We start from the raw sequence: 20,890 nt of genomic DNA, 5'->3' as shown, positions 1-20,890 counted from the left end.
TATCTACAAAACACTACCTTTTTTTTTTTATTATTTCAGCTGAATGTAATCTTCCTCGGGATTGCTTTATACAAAATGTTTCACCATACTGCCATACTGAAACCTGAATCAGGCTGTCTTGATAATATCAAGTAAGTGATTCTTCGTTTTGTTTTTATAGATTGTACCTTAAAATAGTTTAGAGCTTATATTGTCAAAAATTACATGACGAAATGATGTCAAAGTTCAGTGTATTGGTTTTGTTGAGAAAGGTAATTTATTGATAGTTGAGGTAAATTGACTTGCTTAAAATCAATGTAACGAAGCCCTCTCTCCAAAGCTACTTTTCCCTATAATCGGTAATTTATAAATATGTTCTCTTCACAAGCACAGGTTGAGTACGTCTTTTCCAGAATTCCCAGGTCAAAAACATGCATTCACTATGTCTTTTAAAGAAGTGCACCATTTCTAAGTGAAAACAGACACTGCTTTGTAGTACAGTGAACATATAAAATCTCTCACACCATACTCTATTCCTCAGAGATAAGGTAGCCTGCAAAGGGACCTGAAGTGATGGTTCCCACAGCGATGACTCCTGCCGTGATCATACCTGCAATGATGGTTGCTATAGTGATGGTACCCGACATGATGGTACCTGCAACTATGGCTTCTGCAGTGATGGTTGCTACAGTGATGGTTGCTACAGGGATGATGGTACCTGACATGATAGTACCTGTAGTGATGGCTGCCGCCATCATGGTACCTACAATTGCTTCTGTTAAAAGATGAGAATTGATAGTACTTGGAGTTACACTTCTGGAAAAACCACCCTGAAATACTGATTCCGAGTATTCATGAGGCAGTTGCTCATAGCTGTGCCATGATTCTTCTGAGAAAGGAGGTACGCTTTCCCTACTCTTCACAAGCACAGGTTGAGTATGTCTTTTCCAGAACACCCAGGTCAAAAACCGTTTATATTTTTAAGTATTTCAGATTTGAGAATGTTTATACAGAGATCGTCTATAGTTTGATGGTTGAGAGTTCCTAGTCAGAAAACCGAAACCTGAGGTTGTCTAAAGTCTAGAGATCAAAAATCTGAAACTTTTCATCATTACGTTTGGATTTTAGAGCATACTTGATTTGGACTTTTTTTTTTTTAAATAAAAATATATGTTCCAATTTATCTACCTTTGAAACACACTTTTTCCTAGGAGATAAATCTGCCCAGAACATTCTCTTCTCAATTATTCTTTCACTTTAAAATATATTTATTATAATTTTTTACATTTTAACTTTCAGACAAGCATAAGTATAAAGAGCTATGAAAATATTCATATTTCACGTTAACCTTCAAAGAAGATACAGGAGAAAGGCCAAATTTCGTTTTCTGAAAACTCTCTGAATTTCTTGTTATGTGCAAATTATATTTTAATTTACTTAATGGTCTTGATATTAACATTGAGATGCACATTAGTGCGTCTCACTCCCTTATCTACACCTATGCTAAATTGCATTTTCATGTGGCTTGCCTGTGTTGTGTGTCAACTTGAACAAAGGGTTCTATTTAAATGGTTGTGCATTCAAGATTTTTAAGGGGTTACATGTAACTTCCATGTGCTCCTCACATCCTTCTTGAGCCATGTCAGATGGCAGTCATGTCTCTCATGGACTACCTTCTATATCCGGTGCTAGACACAGTTGCCATGACTGGTGTTTCAGAGTATCACAGTCTATTGAGATATTATTGACAGCAATTATTGACATTTAACAGTTAGTTTTTGGTGAATCATTATATACTTTACTTAGACCACTATTTTTTATGTCTCCACACTTTTTATCTTATACTGTAAACATCAGCTAGGTAATTTTTAATGTGCCATTTGGCAAATAAAAATAAAACTGGGTTTTATTTCAACATCTAAAAGGCTAAAAAAAAAATCAATGGAATCTTTAAAGTGGATTTAGAAACCTTTTGTGCTTTGTAACATTTCTTTAGTTTTATAACTTATTTTTAGTACTGACTGTCATATACTGTAAAATATACTTTTCTAGGTAGTTTTGATAGAAAGTATTGTTTAGAAGAACAGTTAAACACATCCAAGCCAATATTTATATTTAATGGCATTGTTCCCATTAAGTTTTATAATAGAAAGCAAAATGAAATTACACATCAGAATACCTTGATTTGCGTTCTATCTAAACTGCTTACTGGGTTAAATTCTTTGGAGTGTATCTAACTTTGCTGAGTCATGACACCCTCCTTGCAACTGTATAATGAATGGTGACTCATTCCTGACCATCAGATGTGCATAGGAATGTAAAGCCTTTGATGATGTCCTCTCAAACCTCAATAACAGAAGACTAACTGTTAAAATGCTGTGGTGGTTGACTTGAAATTAGAGCTATGATTATGGCTCTGCAATAGTTCAAGAACAGAAGAAAGGAAATAGGGAGTCATTATGACTTAGCAACTGAGGAATTCCCAGAAATCACATCAGAGCAAAGCAATGATGGAACCCTTCAGCACCTTACAGTTTAGAAAGAACTTTCTTCTACTGTGCTAATAGAAGCCAGGACGACTACACTTTTTCTACTATCACAGAATGGAGAAAATGTCATAATGTCATGTGCTGATGGAAACAAAATAGGCTAATACAGTGAGGGATTTTAATCCACACTTCTACAAAGAAAGATGCTCTTTTACAGAGTATGAGAGTACATGGGAGAAAAATAAATCCTCAAGAAAAAAATTTTTAGCATTAATAAATATCTGGAAGAAAATTCATTTAAAATACAGGTGTAGAAAACATCTTTCTTTCATTAACACTAATCCTAAGACATTTTGTGTGGCTACTGCAAATCTAAAGTACCATTGGAAACTGGAAAGTTTGTTTTGTGACAAAGAACCATTGTGTCTCAAGCACACATGCATTTAATCATATCAAAACTTCAAAATATATTACTAAAGTTCTTAATAATAAAGCATGTTTGACCATTTTCAATTGCCCCCATGTTCTATTTTACATGTTTAATCACGTATCGTAAGAACCACAACATATAGGTATTTTCATTCCTATTCCTCTCTGAGTTAGTAAAATCCAAGAAGCAATTACCAGATTATTACATTGAAGAGTTGTTAAGCATGTTAGCTTTGTTTTTAATCTCTTTCTAATGCACTTGTTTTCTCAATAAAGTTCAGTCTTCCTAAGTTATGCACATACTTAGATTTTTACTTTCTTATTTGGTACCATAAATCCGAATGTTTTGGTTAGAATATTTATTCCATTTATATTTAATGTGACTATTGATGTCATGGGTTCATTATATTAGTCTCAGCTTGTTGTATTTTGTGCACTTTACACTGTTCTTCCTTTCATCCTCTGTTCGATTAACAATATTATTTTGCATCCCATTTTATCTTTCATATTGGCTTTTTAGCTAATCACTATACTTTTTATTACTTCTTCTGGAAATTGCAACAGAAATCACTAAATTAATATAGTTTTATTTGTAATAGAAATGACTTTTCACACGTTGGTTATAGTTTTATGGTACCTCATTTAGCTTCGGGAAGTGACTACACTACCAGCACTCACTCAGCTTTCCTTGAATCCTTGAATAAAACATATACACACAGTTTGTTCCTTTTCAACGTGCCTTTGAACAAAATTGCTGGGTGTTACTATCTCCCACCTGCCCTAAACTTCAGTGGCTAGTCCTACCTAGTCCTTGATTAACATTCACAACCAGCTGCCTGTAGTAGTAGCCACAGGCTTCAGCTGCTCCCAATACCACACATGGCTGCTGGCTTCTTCTTCAGTCAAAGCATGGCAAAAAAAAAAAAAAAAAAAAAAACTCTTCCTCTCCTTCCTTGCAGCTGCCTTTTCTTCCTGGGACCAGTTGGATTAAGATTCTTCAAAGTGTCTTAATCTTTTTTTTATTTTTTAAGATATTTATTTATTTACTTATTTATTTATTTATTTGTTTATTTATTTATTTATTATTTACACTGTAGCTGTCTTCAGACACACCAGAAGAAGGCATCAGATATCATTAGAGATGGCTGTGGGCCACCATGTGGTTGCTGGGATTTGAACTCGGGATCTCTGGAAGAGTAGTCGGTGCTCTTAGCCACTGAGCCATCTCTCCAGCCCGTGTCCCAATATTTTTAACTTAACTCCAAACTCCTGGTCCAAGCTGGTTAAGCCTTGATGATTTTGCCCAGCTTCTCTGACGACTTTCCTTCATTATAATGAGCCCACCAGTCCCCTTTAGGCATGGGCTCCCCCACCACCACCACCAAGTTTTATCTCTGCTTACTTTCCTCTCTTTGCTCCACACTTGGCGACTAATATTACCACATATAATTTAAATATTATTTTCCCTTTCAAAAGGTACCTTGTCTTTCAAAGTAACCCCATGGCCCTCATAATAAGCTTCTTTAAGACTAGTGAAAAACACTTATTTGTATCATTTATTACAGTATTAATAATATACTATGAAAAAAGGATAGCATGGAATAATGTAGTTCACCTACTAACAGAGAAAATGAAGGATGCTAATTCTCAGGCTTACTTGGAAAGTATTTAGCTTAAATAGTACACATCTACTTGCTTATTACTTCTCATTCAGCTCTTCGTCAAAATAAGTGGTTACAAGAAAGAAGTAATTTCAATTGTTTGAATTTTCTGGTTGATTTCTTACTGTATTTGGAGGCCACTATAATCATAGTGAAAGTCTAATATTAAAAGCGGTTTAATATATATAGTCTATCTTGAATTTTTGTCAGTCCAAATTAATTTGTGGTATGACTGAAAAGGCTTAATATTTGAGGAGTCTTTAGAACACTCAATGACTTCCTTCAAAATAAAAATTGACAGTTTCTTTAATTACCGATTTCCTATTATAAAAAAAGTTTTAAAATGTTTTTATTAAGTAACCACTAGTTATTTTGAAGAATAAAAATGAATAATAAATGTTTTGTGTTTCTTTGGAGGAAATAAGGAAATGAGCCTTACTTTGTCTTTCCTGTATCTATTGCTTTCCTTTATTCTATGAACAGGTTTCTGTATGCAAGCCTCTGACTTGACCCATTCCTAGTTTGTTTAAGTCATCCAACTAAGTGCTAAGGGGATTCATTTAGTTTTCCTTCCTTCATCCCTAGTTGTCAGTGTGGGTATTAATAAACTATAGTAACGACCCAACTGTCAATCTAGTTTAAATGCATGTCTTCAGTCCTAGAATGGTTGGCTATATGTCCTTGTCGAGTTAGTCCAACCATTTGTAATCAGTTTTTTTCCCTAATTCAAAAATAAATACATCAATTTTATAAACTTTTGCATAATTAATGGTAGCCGTCTGGGCAAAACACCACATCATATATTTGATACAATGTAGCCGTCCCACAACTACCAGTCAATGTTCTGAGACAGGGAAGAGAGAAGAATGGGGCCAAGACAAAGTCGCGATCAAGGCTCAACTTTATTGCAACGGCAAAAACCACAAACAAAACCCCTAGATGTGACTGATGACATAAATCACCTCATGCCAGCAGCCAATGGCATAGGTCTGCACAGCTCTCTCTTAAAGGAAGACGAAACTGAGATCAGGTCAAAAGTGGAACTCCCAACTCAACTTGGGCGGAGAAATTCCACCAAGTGCTGTGACAGCAAAAATAGCTGATGCGGCAACTCCTGCTACTCGGGTCAGGGCAGGGCCTCCACAGTGCAATTGTGGAATATTATGGTTTTAAAAAAAAACAAACTTGGCGATGAGGTCTCACCTGGGTTAAATGCAAACTGATGGGCTCATGTGATCCTGGGGCTCGGTCTCCTGAGATGCTACAACTGCAGACTTGCACTGCCATGTCTGTCCTGTTTTGATTACTTAATGTAATCAACTCTGGGTGGAAAAAATGCTGCCGCTTCCTCTGAGTATTTGAATTTTCCACAGTGAAGCTGTGCTTAGTTTCTATCAAAATCTCATTAGAATTTGTGTGGCTTTCTTCACCATATGGTGTCATTAAAATCATGCATCATATGATCTTCTTTTTAAAAGACAAACTTAGCCTTTTAGGGGAAAAAAAAGATTCCATGGATGAAATGCTCATTTGATTAATACATAACAAGTTCTGTTGTTCTAGAGGGTAAAAGCAATGTGTCCTTGGTGAGCTTTCACACTTCTCATGTGTAAAGGAGCCTAGGAAAGTCTCTGAAAACCCCAGGGCAAACAGAAAACGGCTAACAGTATCTGCAATAAGTGTAGTTTCTAAAATGGTAAACTTTATTTGAGTAATATGTTTGTAAACGTTGATAGAAATAATTAAGTCATAATTATATTCAGCTTGATCAGTAGTCTATTAATATTTTATGGAGCCAAGAGTAAGTAGATTCAATAAAAAGGAAGGGAAATTGCCATAAGCTTGAAAAATAAAACAATTTCACAGGAAGATTTCAATGCTTTTATTTTCCTTCATATATATATATATATATACATTTATATATATACATATATATAAAATATAGAGCCTACTTTTCAAAATTATCTCATTTTTATACAACTGTCACAGCAATAATATGAAGACTCTAAACTTTATGAGAGCATAAATCTATTACAGAGTCACAGTTAATACAAATGTTCATAACCTTCATATTTTCTGAGTAAAATATTTTGGGATATTCTCTCTCTCTCTCTCTCTCTGGGCATGATCATAATTTGTAGCTCTGGCTATTCACAAACTCACAAAGACCCATCTGGAAAGGAAAAGGAAAAGGAAAAGGAAAAGCAAAAGGAAAAGGAAAAGGAAAGAAAAGGAAAGGAGGAGGGGGCAGGGAGGATGGGGCAGAACACCAATACCTAAAATATTTTGAATCATCAAAGCCTACCTAGTCTGACACACCTCTTCCAACAAGACTATACCTCCTTATCCTTCTCAAACAGTTCTATCAACTTAGTATCAAGTATTTAAATATATGAGCCTAAAAGGGGCATTGTTATCCAAACCACCACATATATTCTGAGCTTTTTAAACAAATATTTTTCTAATACATATGATTAATGCAGGCATGCTTAGAATCAGAATCAATAGTAGTTTCGTATTATTCATTTTTTAAAGATACTCATTAAACTAATTCTGTTCATGCACATGATTTGCCTTTTTTTGGTCCAGTTGCCCTCTATTTTCTTGATGTATGTAACAGGCCTTGCCATTATGAGAAATAACTGAAGGGAAGTAATACAATGCAAAGGGCTCTGGGGGTTGTTTGACAACTAGATTCAGTTCAGGTTACTTACAACATTCCTTAAGCATTACTTAGCTCTTCACTGATTGCCTTGATTCCAGCCTTTCAAAGCTGAGAATCCGTCTCAGATCCACAAAGCCTTGCACTCAGGCAATGATATTGCCAATCTCTTCACATCCTGCATTTTTAGGCTATAATTTTGAGTGTTCTGAAGTATTAAAGGATGGTCTCTTTGGGGAGGCATTTTGTTTAAAATGCATTAGAATTCTTGCATCATCTTGAGATCCATGTTTTATGAATAAGTGCATTCAGTACAGTCCATACACTGGGAGCTGACATTTGAGAAAACCAGTTTGAAGGATGATAGGTACACGCACACTGCTATGTCCCATACCTTGAGATTAAATTATTTTTCTCATTCTCCCCTCTAAATAATTAGGTTTATATCAGATATGGGAGCAACAATGACTGTCTAAGGATGTCTGAAAAATCCCGAACAACTTCCCAAGGGGAGAATTTCCCCTTAATAATGAAAATGTAAAAATTAGCATCTCCTTTGTTCTTTACATAGACCTTGGGCTCAGATTGCTTTTATATTTCACAGAAGTGTGCCACTAGACTAGAAGGCTTCATCGTCTGAATCTAAATTAGTTACTCATAGAACTGTGATTTTCGCCCCACTAGAGTGAAGTACAAGGCTTTAAGAAAATGAAAAATACCTGAGAATAATTGCAATTAAACACCATTCATTCTCCAGATTAATCAAATCAAATACTTTCCATGCCTCAATGTATGGAATAGATTTGATTTGTAGACTTAATCGTCCATTAATTTATTCAATACACACATGTATACTCTAAGGATTGAATCCAGGTACTTCTACATGCAGAACATACACTGCCCGAATCCTAACCCCTAGGGGGTTACATACTCTGAAGGTAATTTTATAGAACATTAAGAAGAAAAGGATGTGACTCTAGGGTTTTTAACTTAGGACAAAATAAGTGGGTTGTTAAAGTTGACATGTGGAAAACCAGAGATAACACATTTTGTGGTGGGACAAATATTTTTTACCCAAGTAACTTATAAGATACTCCAGTTGTAGATATTTTATAAACCCTTAGAGTGGTGAGACTAAATTTCACTTTGGGATTCACAGTACACAAATCCAGTAATCTTTCTATGCTGTATTTAGTGGTATAAATGCTTGACTTGTTTTCAGTATTGCTTCAATAGTCCACAGATTAGCAAATTAATTGCCTCAAATGGCTTCCCAAACTTACACATTAGTTTCAGTATATCTGTAGTAAATACCTTCCCCTAAGCAGAAATAACACATAGATCTAAATAAACACTTTCTGTTTTCTTATTCTTCTGGGTTTCTTTTTCATAGTGGTATACAATAGCAATGTTACTCTGTTTTTAAAAACATATTTTTCCTATCCATACTTGAAAAGTGCTCGATACATATGTCAATAGTGACCTAAAATGAAGGGCTATTTATATAAAACTGCTCTATTTGTATTTGAGTGTGCAGACAGTATAGTGAGGTAGCAGCCTTCTTGATCTGCTCAGTCCACACTTGGACGTTTCCTAATCTAATTTTCTTTTGGCTTACTCCCAATGAATGTTGAGTTTTCCCATTATATAGTTATAGTTATGTGGTTTGTTTTCTTTATAATGGTCTGTCATCAAAGTCTCTGGCACTTTTTTTTCATGGGCTGTTAAATTAGGTATTCTGGAACACTCCTCACATCTGCCTATGGAAGCTGGTGTTTTAAGCCAGCTGTTTTGAAATCCTGGCACAAAGTCTTTCTTCTCTTTAAAAAGAGCTAAGCTTGATCCATGCTTAAAGCTAAGCCATTTAATTTTGACATCAACAATATAAACAAGGCACATAAAGAGAAATCATTGATCAGCTAAGAGTTTGATGTTATTAGGCATTAATTTATCATCTATCCTAAGGTATAATTTGAAAACTAGTACATTTTCTTTGTAAAAGTGATTGACACTGTATTTATTCAATTCTTAGTTGTCTTATGTTTATGTGTTGTACTTTGGCTTTACCTCATTGAAATTCATTGAGGATTACTTGATTAGCTGTACGTAAGTCTATAAAACATTACTCATTTTATTACTGTTTGCTGCAAACCCCCCAAATCCCTCTAGTGTTTATTAGATGCCTATATATTTAAATTATTAAGATCTGTTTTTTCTACTGGACTCCTTACATTTTAATAAGATGTTACAGTTCTTGCTAGATTTCCTGCCCCCCCCTTATACTACTAAAAGAGGGCTTGACCTCATTAATCTTTTCTTCCTGTAAATTTTCTTCATCATATGTGTATGTGTGTGTCTGTGTCTGTGTCTGTGTCTCTCTTTGCGTGTGTGTGTGTGTGTGTGAGAGAGAGAGAAAGATACAATTATATCAAAGTGTCAACATTTTCTCCCATCATGTATGTTTTTAAAAAGTTCAAGAGAAATTCAAACTTCCTCTGTAGACCCGGAGGCTGACCTTGAACCCATAGAGATCCACCTGCCTCTGTCTACTGAGTGCTAGGTTGAAAGGTGTGTTCCACAACTGCTCCAGGTACAAGGGTGAGGAAAATTCTTTTAAACCAGGAATTAAAACCATTTTCTCATTTCCATTTTATATTCTATAGTGTATTATGTTAGTCCTAGAGTCTTATAATTTACATTTTATCTGTATCCTCTTTGGAAATTAATTCTAAACTACAGAATTCCACCACCACCCTTCTGCATGGAACCTCTCCCCTGTCTCCCTTTTGGTCCCACAGAAAGTACCCATTACAAGTAGACTTGGGAACACTGAGCCACAATATAGTTTATGAACTAATTGCCAGTGAATTTTGAGATTCTCTTTGAACATTCATTATTTGGATATATCTATATTTCAATTTAGCGTAAGAAAATCCATGACTTTTACTAAGTCTAAACTTGGTATCTAAAAGAAAAGGTTATTTTATGTGATGTTTCCTTCTTTACATATAAATACTTAAAAAAAAAAAACCCTGAGAAGTGATTATCGTATCCTCCTTGGGGTTCCATTGAATTTCTAGAAGAGTATTAAAGGACCCCTAGGGAAGCACTGTGTGTGTGTGTGTGTGTGTGTGTGTGTGTGTGTGTGTGTGTGTGTGTGTTCAATTTCTCTCCAACCTCCTATAAGAGGGCACTGGGTCACAACGTAAGACACAAAAGTATGTGTAATAGCAAATATTACATTGTACTTCCATATTTAATTTTGTGTTCTTTCAAATGCTTAGATATTCCTATGCAGAAATGCACAGGCTCTTATGTTCAACACACACAGCAGTCCCATGAAGAAAGCTGTATCCAGAGATAAAGGGCCGTTAGCTGTCGGGAAGTTCTGTTATCAGCCCAAGGCTGTAGTTGATAACATCTTTCAAAGGCATTCAGACTCAAGCAGGCTGATTTAGAACTCCTTGCTTCCAGTTTGCCAACAATAACAAGGAATAACATCCAGGAGTAAATGATTTTATTAATTTCTATCAAAGGAACTCTAAGTTTCATGTTTTATTTGCCGCCTACCAATTGATTTGCTTATATATTCCACAGATGAAAATAATAACTGCTAATGACTAAGAAGCACCCATGAAGAGTCATTTAACTTTTCAATGTTTATTCTATTTCTTGTTTTTATGTTTATTTTTATTTCATGTGCTTTGGTGTTTTGTCTTCACGTATGTCTGTGTAAAGGCTGATCCCTAAGAAATGGAGTGACAGACTGCTGTGAGAAACCATGTGGGTGTTAGGAATTGAGCCTTGGTCCTCTGGAAGAGCAGCCAGCTTAAGAGAGTTTAATCACCGAAACATGTCTGCAGCACTTCAACTATAGAAATACTATGGTCAAAATTTTAAGGCACGGACTTGACATTTATTGATTCTGTTTTATTAGGTTTTTCTTAATTGCAGATTGAAGATTTAGTTTTGGTGTTTTTTTTTTTCTAAATCAATTTTATTGCAATCACATAAAGCCACAGGAATAAAAGTGTTTCTATTCTATTTTAAATTATTTGTTTTATTGATGCAGTTCATTTTGTTCTCTTCTTGGTAAATTCCATAGGAATGCTGGTTTTTTTGACAGTAATGATTCAGTACCAATAAAATCTGCAGTTAAAGTAAAATCATTTTTTGTTAATAGTTCCTGTGTTTATATTATACATGCTTAATATTTTCTAAGAGTTTTTAATGTATTTAATGCTTAGTGGTTTAAATATAATGGATGGATATAAAAGAACCATCACCTTTATTTTACTCAGACTTCTAGATTAAAGTCTAAATAGCTTCTCCTTTTGACCTTCCGGTAGTGGGATACGAAGTGAGAATAGAGTCTAGCAGTATGAATTCAGCTGGTGCTGTCCTACTAACACAAAACCCATTTGGAAAAGAAGTACAGAGAATCTGGGGCTTCTGTGATAGTTAACCAGTTGATCAAGCATTTTCAATGCTACTGTGGTATAAATGTAAAGAGGTAAAAGGTTCGCTCACACATTATTACTATTACAATCACTCAAAAGAATTGAAGTGAAGAGAATTTTGTATTTCTTTGCTGAAGTAAGTCTTTTAATCCAGGAAAGCAGATCCACTGTGTTCGAAAGCTGAAAATGTGAGAAGATTAGTCAGGATGGCAACAGCTCTCTTGCTCCATTAAACATAGATTTCACGCAACAAACACAAGGGCTAACCAGAGGATTGGTGCATTCCAAAGTTTACTGGCCTCCAAGCCCATGGGATTAGAGGTTGGCCTGCGTCCTTCCTTTTCCATTACTTACTGTAACTTATCAATGAGCAGACCTTTGGACTTGAGGATTAAACTCTGGGACATCTTCCTTATTACTCTCTCTTTCCTCATACCTCGCATTACCCAGCATAGAAATACATTTAGTCCTTTCCAGAAATATATGTCTTCAAAAGGAAACCTTAACAAAAGGGGATATTCTCAACTCTTCAAATAATTTGTTTCAACTATATTTTTAATTTCTGAGTAGAATTTCTCTCAAAAGCACATGCTCAGAATAATTTTTGGTGTAGTTCAATAGTTCTTGGGCAAAGAGAAAGGGTATCTTGGAACTAACTGGATTTGCTTGTGTCTGAATTTATTCATCTTCTTTCGATATTGATTCTTTGACTTATTACACCATTCTGTTTGTTTATAAGTTACTGGTTTGATTAAGAAACCTCTCTTAAATGTTTACATTGACATAAGTGTTCATAGAGTTACAATTCTATAACTTTTTATGTGCCTTGTGATTTTTTTCAATGATATGGGTAATTTTCAAGTGACAGAAATAAGTAAACATTCTCGTGTAGACAATAATATCAAATTTTGGTTAAATTTTATGATAATATTCAGATAAAAATATAAACATCACTAAGAATAAAATTAAATATTTTCCCAAGGGAAACCTTTTAAAAATAGGGTTCATCTTCCATTTGCCTTTAAAGTTATATGTAGTATATTTTACTTTTTTTGTTGATAACCATATCAATAAATTAACATAAATTATGAGATAGCATATAAGGATCTGTTACTATCCACCAAGAACATTGTAAAGCTGAAAACCCACACAATGCCATAAATACTGGCATGAAATCCCAGCCTACAATGGGACTAGTGTTCATCAATGATCATAAGCCACAGTAAAAATGATTAAATGTTACAAATTTATTTGATAAATATGCTTTAAAATGCGAATAAGAAAATCAAACGCGGATACAGCTTCGCTGGGATAAGTGATGGCAACATTGGTACTTGTTTCATTTGGATTCGGAGAGAGATAATCTTTAATTATCTTTGCTACTGTAATATCTGGCAAAAATGCTGGGACTTATTGACATAGGCAGTGTACAGCGATTTATAGATTTGTAATCATTTTATGCTAATTATGTCCTGCTATAGTTAAACTCACAAATATTTCACTTTGTGCTTTACTGTAAATTTCTATGTTGTATATGAGCTTACAATTACAGAGCATTCTAATAAATGTATAGAAAACATGTCATTGTTGGTAAGCCACTGTAAAAGTATATCTAAATCCAGTGGTGTAATGTGTCGTGGAGACTCTAGGGACAGGGGGCCTAGTTCTCATCCATCAGCTCAACATTGCTACTGAGCAGAATCTAATTCAACATCTGAGGCTCTATTGTCTCCTTCTCCTGGTCAAAGGGGAGAACAAAGGGTAGAGCGAGCCCCAGCCCAATCCTTTAATTGGTAAGACCTAGAAATGTCACACTTGCTTCTGTTCACATCCCAGTGAGCACTGCTCCGCGCATGTCTGCAGTGACTGAGGGAGGCTGGTTTTAGCAGACTCTGCTTGGTGGAGAGCTGATGCCCATAGCGTTGCCGGAGAAATCCCACGTTGATTTCTCTCTTGTGGCATTTCCTACTGAAGGTAAAAGGTGACCCGTCAGTCGTCACGCGGCAACCAGGCTCTTTTAATTTTTGAAATATTTGGAAACCTGGACACAGTTTTGTGAAGCGCTTTTGCTCGAAGCTCTATAGGCTAGCGGCTGCACGTGAACTGTCTGACACTATTGTAGGTTAATTAGCATAGAGTGTTATTTCTAATCCTGAACTTGGCATCCTAGATGAAATATACTGATGCAATGGGGACTGATATAACAACAATTATTACGATGGTGTTTTATAACTTATATAGTTAGGTATATGATTTTCTCTCTGGTTATAAAATAGCAAACAAACTACTGTTTGATGTTCTTTTATCTTCACATTTCAATGGCATAATTTAAACATCTTTGGCGATTATATCGATTGGCCTCAAACGTCCTTAACCTGTCCTAGTTCAGCATTATCCAATAGAACTTTTCTGTGATGATGGAATATTCAAGAACTGTTTCATCTAGTGTCATATTACCACCTATGTGAGGTTTTGGATCATTTCCATTATGACTGACGTGACTTAGAAATGGAATTTTAATCCTTATTCTGTTTTGAGGAATTTAAACATCCAGTCATTAGCCCTCACTACATGGACTACACAAATCCATTCACTCCCTGCTCCATCCACTGAATTATTTCAGCTACATCTCCTTCTTTGCATCCTATGACTTCCTAAACATCTTCTCAGGCATTTAACTACTCAATATTTATGTATTGAGGTACTTTCTCTTTTGGGTAAGAACTTTTTGGCTTTGTTTGAGGTTAGCTTTAGACAGTCTAGCAATGATAAAAAAATACTTTATTGCTCAGATGAAAAAAATGTATTTTTATAAGACTAATGCAGAACACACTTAGATTCTAATCATGACCACTTTATAGATGCATAAAACGACACACCACAAGTTAATTGGCTTCTGCCCGACATCAAATATCCAGTAAATGATTGAGCTGGGATGTGTGTAAACCCGAGGCAAGCAGGCTGCACATGCGAGGCTCTCATCCCAGTATGTACCATGTCATCATTCTGGAGAGTGGCTTTTTATGAGTGGTTCTCTTTATTCAAAGCTCATCACAGATGGGCCTTTCTGAGCACATCATTTGTGTATTCATAATGCAGGGAAATATATTGCTTTTGGCAAGAAGAAAGGGGGGTGGAAAGGAGCTGTAGTGATCAGATTTAACTCAGGTTAATCATCATCTCTCTGTTAAAATTACTTAGAGGCATATTGTCCATAATTAAGTCATCTTAGCCACTAATATTACAGAAGAAGAGATACCTTTACGTGACATAACATCTATCATCTTAAGTATGCCCCAAGCCTTATTTTCAGATTGCTCATAAAATTTCTCATTCTCTAGAGAAATGTGATCTCTAAGAAATAAATGTCTCTGTCAAGTCACAAGTAATATGAGCACATGATGAAAAAATGGAATTTCTGAGTCTCCGATGGGATATTGCAGTATTGTAAAATTGATTTTATTCCCTGGTCTTTAAGTTCTCATGGTCATTTTAAGATTTACCTTCTGGATATAAAGGAAAGGTTATGATACCTTCTAGGGAGGTGGGAAATAAAAGGCTTTGGTCAGGAAACAGGAGAATATTTTTTTTCCACAGGAAATTCTTTATCATAAAATGCTAATGTTGGTGTTCTTGTCTTTGTGTCTATGCATTCTTTAGCTATGAGGATAACAGACCCTTCATCAAGTAAGAATGACCTGAATGGCTGATAAATTGCATTTATCAGTGTGGTCCCATGAACCAGCTGTCAGATCAGTACTGAGAAACCACTAGAGCTTCTGTCATTCACATTGAGGCAGAAGAGCAAACTGTGCAGGAGACCCTGGCGTACAACGTACATGCAGAACACTGCAAATGTATGGCCAGAAAGGAAAAGAATCCCACCTCGCCTCTGTCGATGGGATATCTATTGCTTCATCCTAGTGACTCAGAACTTCCCTGTGCTACAGACTTGTCTTTCACGGACATCTCCTCTGCTAGCAATGTTCTTCCTTGCTGGGTATATCTAAATTCTCTTGTGCGCTCCCCTATTCTCCATATTAAAACATTTTGTGACTTAGCTGTGTACCTTGATCACAATTCTATGGAAATGAAACCACCCAGTTACAATTAGTATTAATGATTTCCTATATTCACTGCATCTATAAAAGGGGAAAAGAGACTTTTAAAGATTCGGTTTTTACATATGCAAACTTTTCCCTTTGAAATCTGACATCCGTCTCCTGAGGCGTATTCTCATGGCTTAATGCAAACATTGAAATTTTTGAAACAAAGTGACAAGTCTGTACCAGTCCAACAAGTGGAGAGGTAACGATAACAATTGGGTATTTGCTCATAATTTTAAAACTGATTTGTCCGGCAAGAATCGACTAAGACTGGCCCCCTGTGGGCCATGTTGCTATGTAGACTTTCAGTTTGTTCTTCTGGTGAAGAGTCCTTTGTTTCCATTCCCTGACCCGCATCACACTTACTGCTTCATGCTTCTGCTTATTTTCTTCTTTGGAAATCAGAGCTCCCTGCAGTTCTAGACCATGTAACCCTTGGATCCATTGTATGTTTTCTACTGGATAATGGCTGACTTCCGTACTCTGTGACATTGTTTGGTCTCTAAATCTAAGTAGATACCTTCTCTGTATTTAATGATGATCCTTTCCATTTTTTCTTTTCTTTTTCTGATATTTGTGAGAACTCAAGAGCTATTGTTTGTATGTTCCCATATTTTGGAATTCAGTTGTGAAATAAGTATTAACATGTAAGGTGTTTTCTAATTCATATAAGCAAATGTGCCAAATACAAGAGCAAACCTCCTTCCTTCAACAATGTCGATGGTTTACAGCAGAACTGATTCATTTAGCGGACATTTGAATCTGAAATCCAATGCCTGATTGTGTGAATGAAAAATAATATTTATGAACCATTTTAATAAACCTCTGGGACCATGTCTTAAAACCTTTATACAACCAAAATAATTATATTCAGATCATGGTGAATTATGTACTTTCCCCTCCTTGCTAAGAATCAATCCCCCCAAAATATTTCCTCCTTGGACAGAAAAATGAAAGATAATAGAGTACTGAAATGAAACGTAAACTTGCTGTGTTCAAGGAAGGTCCTGGGACAGTAAGGGGTAGGGATATTAATGTGCAGAGATCTTGGATGCTTTCGGTCCTGTTCTCCATTCTACTTGCAAATTGAGAAGGATTCCATTTCCAGTTACTAGAATCCTGTCTATCAAATTAGTTCATCCTATGTTTCTAGTAAATGTGTAGCATGACCACAAATATATAAGCTCCTGTCACCAATCTATTACCATTAAACATGGTGTCTTGGCAGGATGAAGCAAATGGAGTAAAGATGGCCGCTCACTTTTCCTGCTGTATTACTCCACTCATACCACTCCATCCCCATTCTCAGCTTCATCCTCGTCCCTGACTTTGCAGACACTTCTAAGAGATGAAGACATCCTAAGTGTATTAAGATACTAAATAAAGGCCTGGTTTATTTGAAGACCTAGGCTGATATGATCTACAAGATAGTACCGAAAGACTAAAAGGTGGCTACCACTAGAGCGGAACTTTCTCTTTTAACCTCCTGTCCTGTGACTGCTTGCTCCACAGGTCCGTCCATAATCACCGTTAAGTATGTGCTTCAGCTGGATGATGGTGGCTCAAGCATTTAATCCCAGCCTACACAACGCAGAGTGGGCAGATCTCAGATTTCAAATCCAGCCTGGTTTACAGAACAAATTGCAGGCTAGTCAGGGGTATACAGAGAAGACTTTTCTCAAAGAACAAAACAAAACAAACAAAATGAGACCAAAAAGCTTCCAATACTGGTTTCTTCTAGTCAGAGTTGTTTTTTTTTCTTCCCCGAACAAATATAATAATTTGATTAAAAAAGAAAGTAACTTTGGAAAAACGGTATGCGAATGTAATAGATGAAGCACTGAATGATTGATCGCACTCAAACAGATGTACCACGAAGAAGAACATATCTTTAAGGACTTCTCTCCTTTCCCATTCACTGTAATTACATATCCATACCATTTGCATATGTTTTGCAAACACATGAATAATTTATGGCACAAATCTGCTTTTGCTTAAATGAATTTCTGTGTTCATAACATTTTCATCCACGTATCTCCCCCTCAAGTTTGAACTTGTAGCCTCATCAAAATCTTCAAGCTCTTTTACCACTTGTCTCACATTATCTGTCAGTAAAACCTACCATAGCTTTTTTTTTTTCAGTGTCAGTATCAATGATAGGACTCGGTTTCATTAACTCAAGACTCGTTTGCTAACCCTGAGTTTTCTCTTCTCTCCACAGGTCATGGGTTATAGGTGCAATAGCGCTGCTCTGCCTATTAGGATTGACCTGGGCCTTTGGACTCATGTATATTAATGAAAGCACAGTCATCATGGCGTATCTCTTCACCATTTTCAATTCTCTACAGGGGATGTTTATATTCATTTTCCACTGTGTCCTACAGAAGAAGGTAAGCTATAGGTTTTCCAGATCATATGGCACATTTCTCATGATAGCCAAAGATATCTACCATATTCGCATTGTAGCATTAGTAGGACTCTTTTTCAAAATGAAATATATCACTCTATTTTCTCAAAACCAAACATATCTTTTTGATTTACTTTAACAAATAATGACAACGTATACAGAAAATAAAAATATAAGGTTTGATTAGGCAGTTTGTAAGTTACAGAAAACACATTTTATTAGTTATACAGTGCTCAGAAAGTAATTTCTCACAAACTTGGTGTATATTTACAGGAATAAAAATGGAAGTTGTATTTTAGAAAGTAATTCCTCCAGATAAATCTTGGAATAGGCTTATTTTCTGATTTCACATATTGATAAGTAAATAAAATTAAAAACCACTTGTATCTGTATTCTGGTTTCTATAATTGAGTTCTAGAAATAATGACTAGGTTTTAACATCAATGTCCCCAAAGGTTAAAAGGAAAAGTCTTTCCATTAAAGTCTCCAAAGCAAGTAAGATGTCAAACTCTCCTCCTGTGTCTTTGAAAATCAGGTTATGATAATATCCCATCTTTCAGAATTAACCCTGAATTTTTTTAAAAGCTATTTTTAGTATTTAAATATTTCATCTCGTATAGTAATTAAATATTTTGTTTCATATTTTAGTTCATATTTATGGTAAGATTGACTTTCCCATTCTGATACTTTTCAACTTCATCCAAAAAGTGCCTCTAAAGGTTTTCTTTGAACGTGGAATCTTGACCAAATTGTGTTTCAGTCTTTAGGACCTCCATATAAAAGCTTCTCTGATATTTAGTAAGTTAATTAACCTCCGCATTACCCCAGTTTCCTCATAGGTGATATGGAAGTGATAAAAATAATTATGAAACATTTTAAAGTGAGGCTCTAAAAATAAAAGGAAAGCATAATTTCTGATCTCCGAAAGTAACAGTAAGACTTTACTTTTGTTTTGGAAAACAGCAGAAATGAAGACTGTTTTCTATCTCTAAGAATTCTTTAATCAAGACTAAAAATTAAAGTACCATCTAAAACAGACATTAAGATTCATGTCCACTTTTTAAGAAGGACAAGAATAAAACAACTTTATTGTGTTTCAATTTTAGCTAGTAGTAAATGTCTACAATGTTTTTCTAGGTCACAGAGATGGAATTCAGTAATAATAATCATACAGTCACTTATTAGAAAGGATGAGTTTCATGCTGATGGAGTCAACCTCACCACCAAAGATAGGCTGGAAATGAATGAACAGAGTCTGTAGAATGGGGATATTCTCGGAATTTCAGTAGCTCAACTCACTGTATGTTATTTTCACTCAACCCTCCATTTGATGAAATACTCCATTGTCTTAGTCAGGGTTTCTATTCCTACACAAACATCAGGACCAAGAATCAAGTTGGGGAGGAAAGAGTTTATTCAGCCTACACATTCACATTGCTGTTCATCACCAAAGGAAGTGAGGACAGGAATTCAAGCAGGTCAGGAATGCAGAGGCCATGGAGGGATGTTACTTACTGACTTGCTTCCCCTGGCTTGCTCAGCTTGCTTTCTTATAGAACCATAGACTGCCAGCCCAGGGATAGCACCACCCACAAGGGGCCCTCCCTACCTTGATCACTAATTGAGAAAATGTCTTACAGCTGGATCTCATGGAGGCATTTCCTCAAGGAAGGATCCTTTCTCTGTGATAACCAAAGCTTGTGTCAAGTTGACACACAAAACCATCCAATACAATTGACCCCTTGTCAACTTGACACCCAACACATTACTATTAAGCCTCAACCCTTATTTTCTTATTCATCCACAAGATCTAAATAACTTTAAGAGTTCCAACCTTCTTTACAAATTCTTACATATTAAATTTTCAATCCCTTTTAAATATCCAGTCGCTTTTAAAATTCAAAGTCTTTTTACAGTTCAAAGTTTCTTAACTGTGTGCTCCACTAAAATACTTACTTCTTTCAAGAGGGAAAAATATCAGGGCACAGTCACAATCAAAAGCAAAATCAAACTAACTGTCCAATGTCTGGGATCCACTCAAGATCTTCTGGGCTCCTCCAAGGACTTGGGTCACTTCTACAGCTCTACCATTTGTAGCACACAGCTTGTCTTCTAGGCTCCAGATGCCTGTACTCCATTGCTACTGCTGTCTTGATTGTCTTCTCATGGTACTAATATCTCCAAAATACTGCTGATGTCCACTGTAAGGCTATTAGGCTTCACCAATAGCCTTTCACCTCTTCATGGTGCCAAGCCTCAACTCCTTTGCATGATCACTTTAATCTTGGGCCATCATTTGCAACTGAGGCTGCACCTTCACCAATGGCCTTCCTTCATTTCTCACAGTGCCCAGCTTCCAGCTACTTTTCATGTCCCCTTCATGCCTTCAAAACCAGTACCTGGATGACTCTTACACACTAACAAGTTCAGCCACAGAATGAAGTACAACTTGGGCTATCTCTGGAACACAGCCTCTTTGTGCTCTCAGAAAACATTTCCCAGAAGATTAGACCTCAATGATGCTGGTCTCTTCTTAATCAGAACTAATTTCTTAGCTCCAGCTGACCAACATCAATAGTTTCAGTAATGCAAAGGCTTCACTTTAGCAGTTCTGGTATCTTGTTAATTGCAGATGACTCTTCAACCCCAGCTAACCAAAACAACAGAATCATCATAATCAAAATAGCAATAGCCCTG

The 20,890-nt window shown here is 35.8% G+C and overlaps 1 protein-coding gene across 26 annotated transcripts in view; it reads left to right on the top strand.

The window, feature by feature from the left end:
• Adgrl3 (adhesion G protein-coupled receptor L3) overlaps positions 1-20,890 on the top strand; it is a 767,242-nt gene that overhangs the window by 679,783 nt on the left and 66,569 nt on the right. For 14 of the 26 annotated variants that reach the window (XM_063272832.1, XM_063272828.1, XM_063272823.1 and 11 more), the window contains 3 exons: positions 40-131; positions 15,341-15,367; positions 18,008-18,176. In XM_063272832.1, the coding sequence (XP_063128902.1) occupies positions 40-131; positions 15,341-15,367; positions 18,008-18,176 (288 nt within the window). The remainder of the gene's footprint in view (positions 1-39; positions 132-15,340; positions 15,368-18,007; positions 18,177-20,890) is intronic. The other 12 variants (XM_063272835.1, XM_063272833.1, XM_063272834.1 and 9 more) reach the window with 1 other exon arrangement.

The sequence above is a fragment of the Rattus norvegicus genome, chromosome 14, assembly GCF_036323735.1.
Source record: "Rattus norvegicus strain BN/NHsdMcwi chromosome 14, GRCr8, whole genome shotgun sequence".
NCBI lineage: Eukaryota > Metazoa > Chordata > Mammalia > Rodentia > Muridae > Rattus > Rattus norvegicus.
Note: the sequence above shows the minus strand (reverse complement) of the source record. Positions and strands in the feature narration are given on the sequence as shown.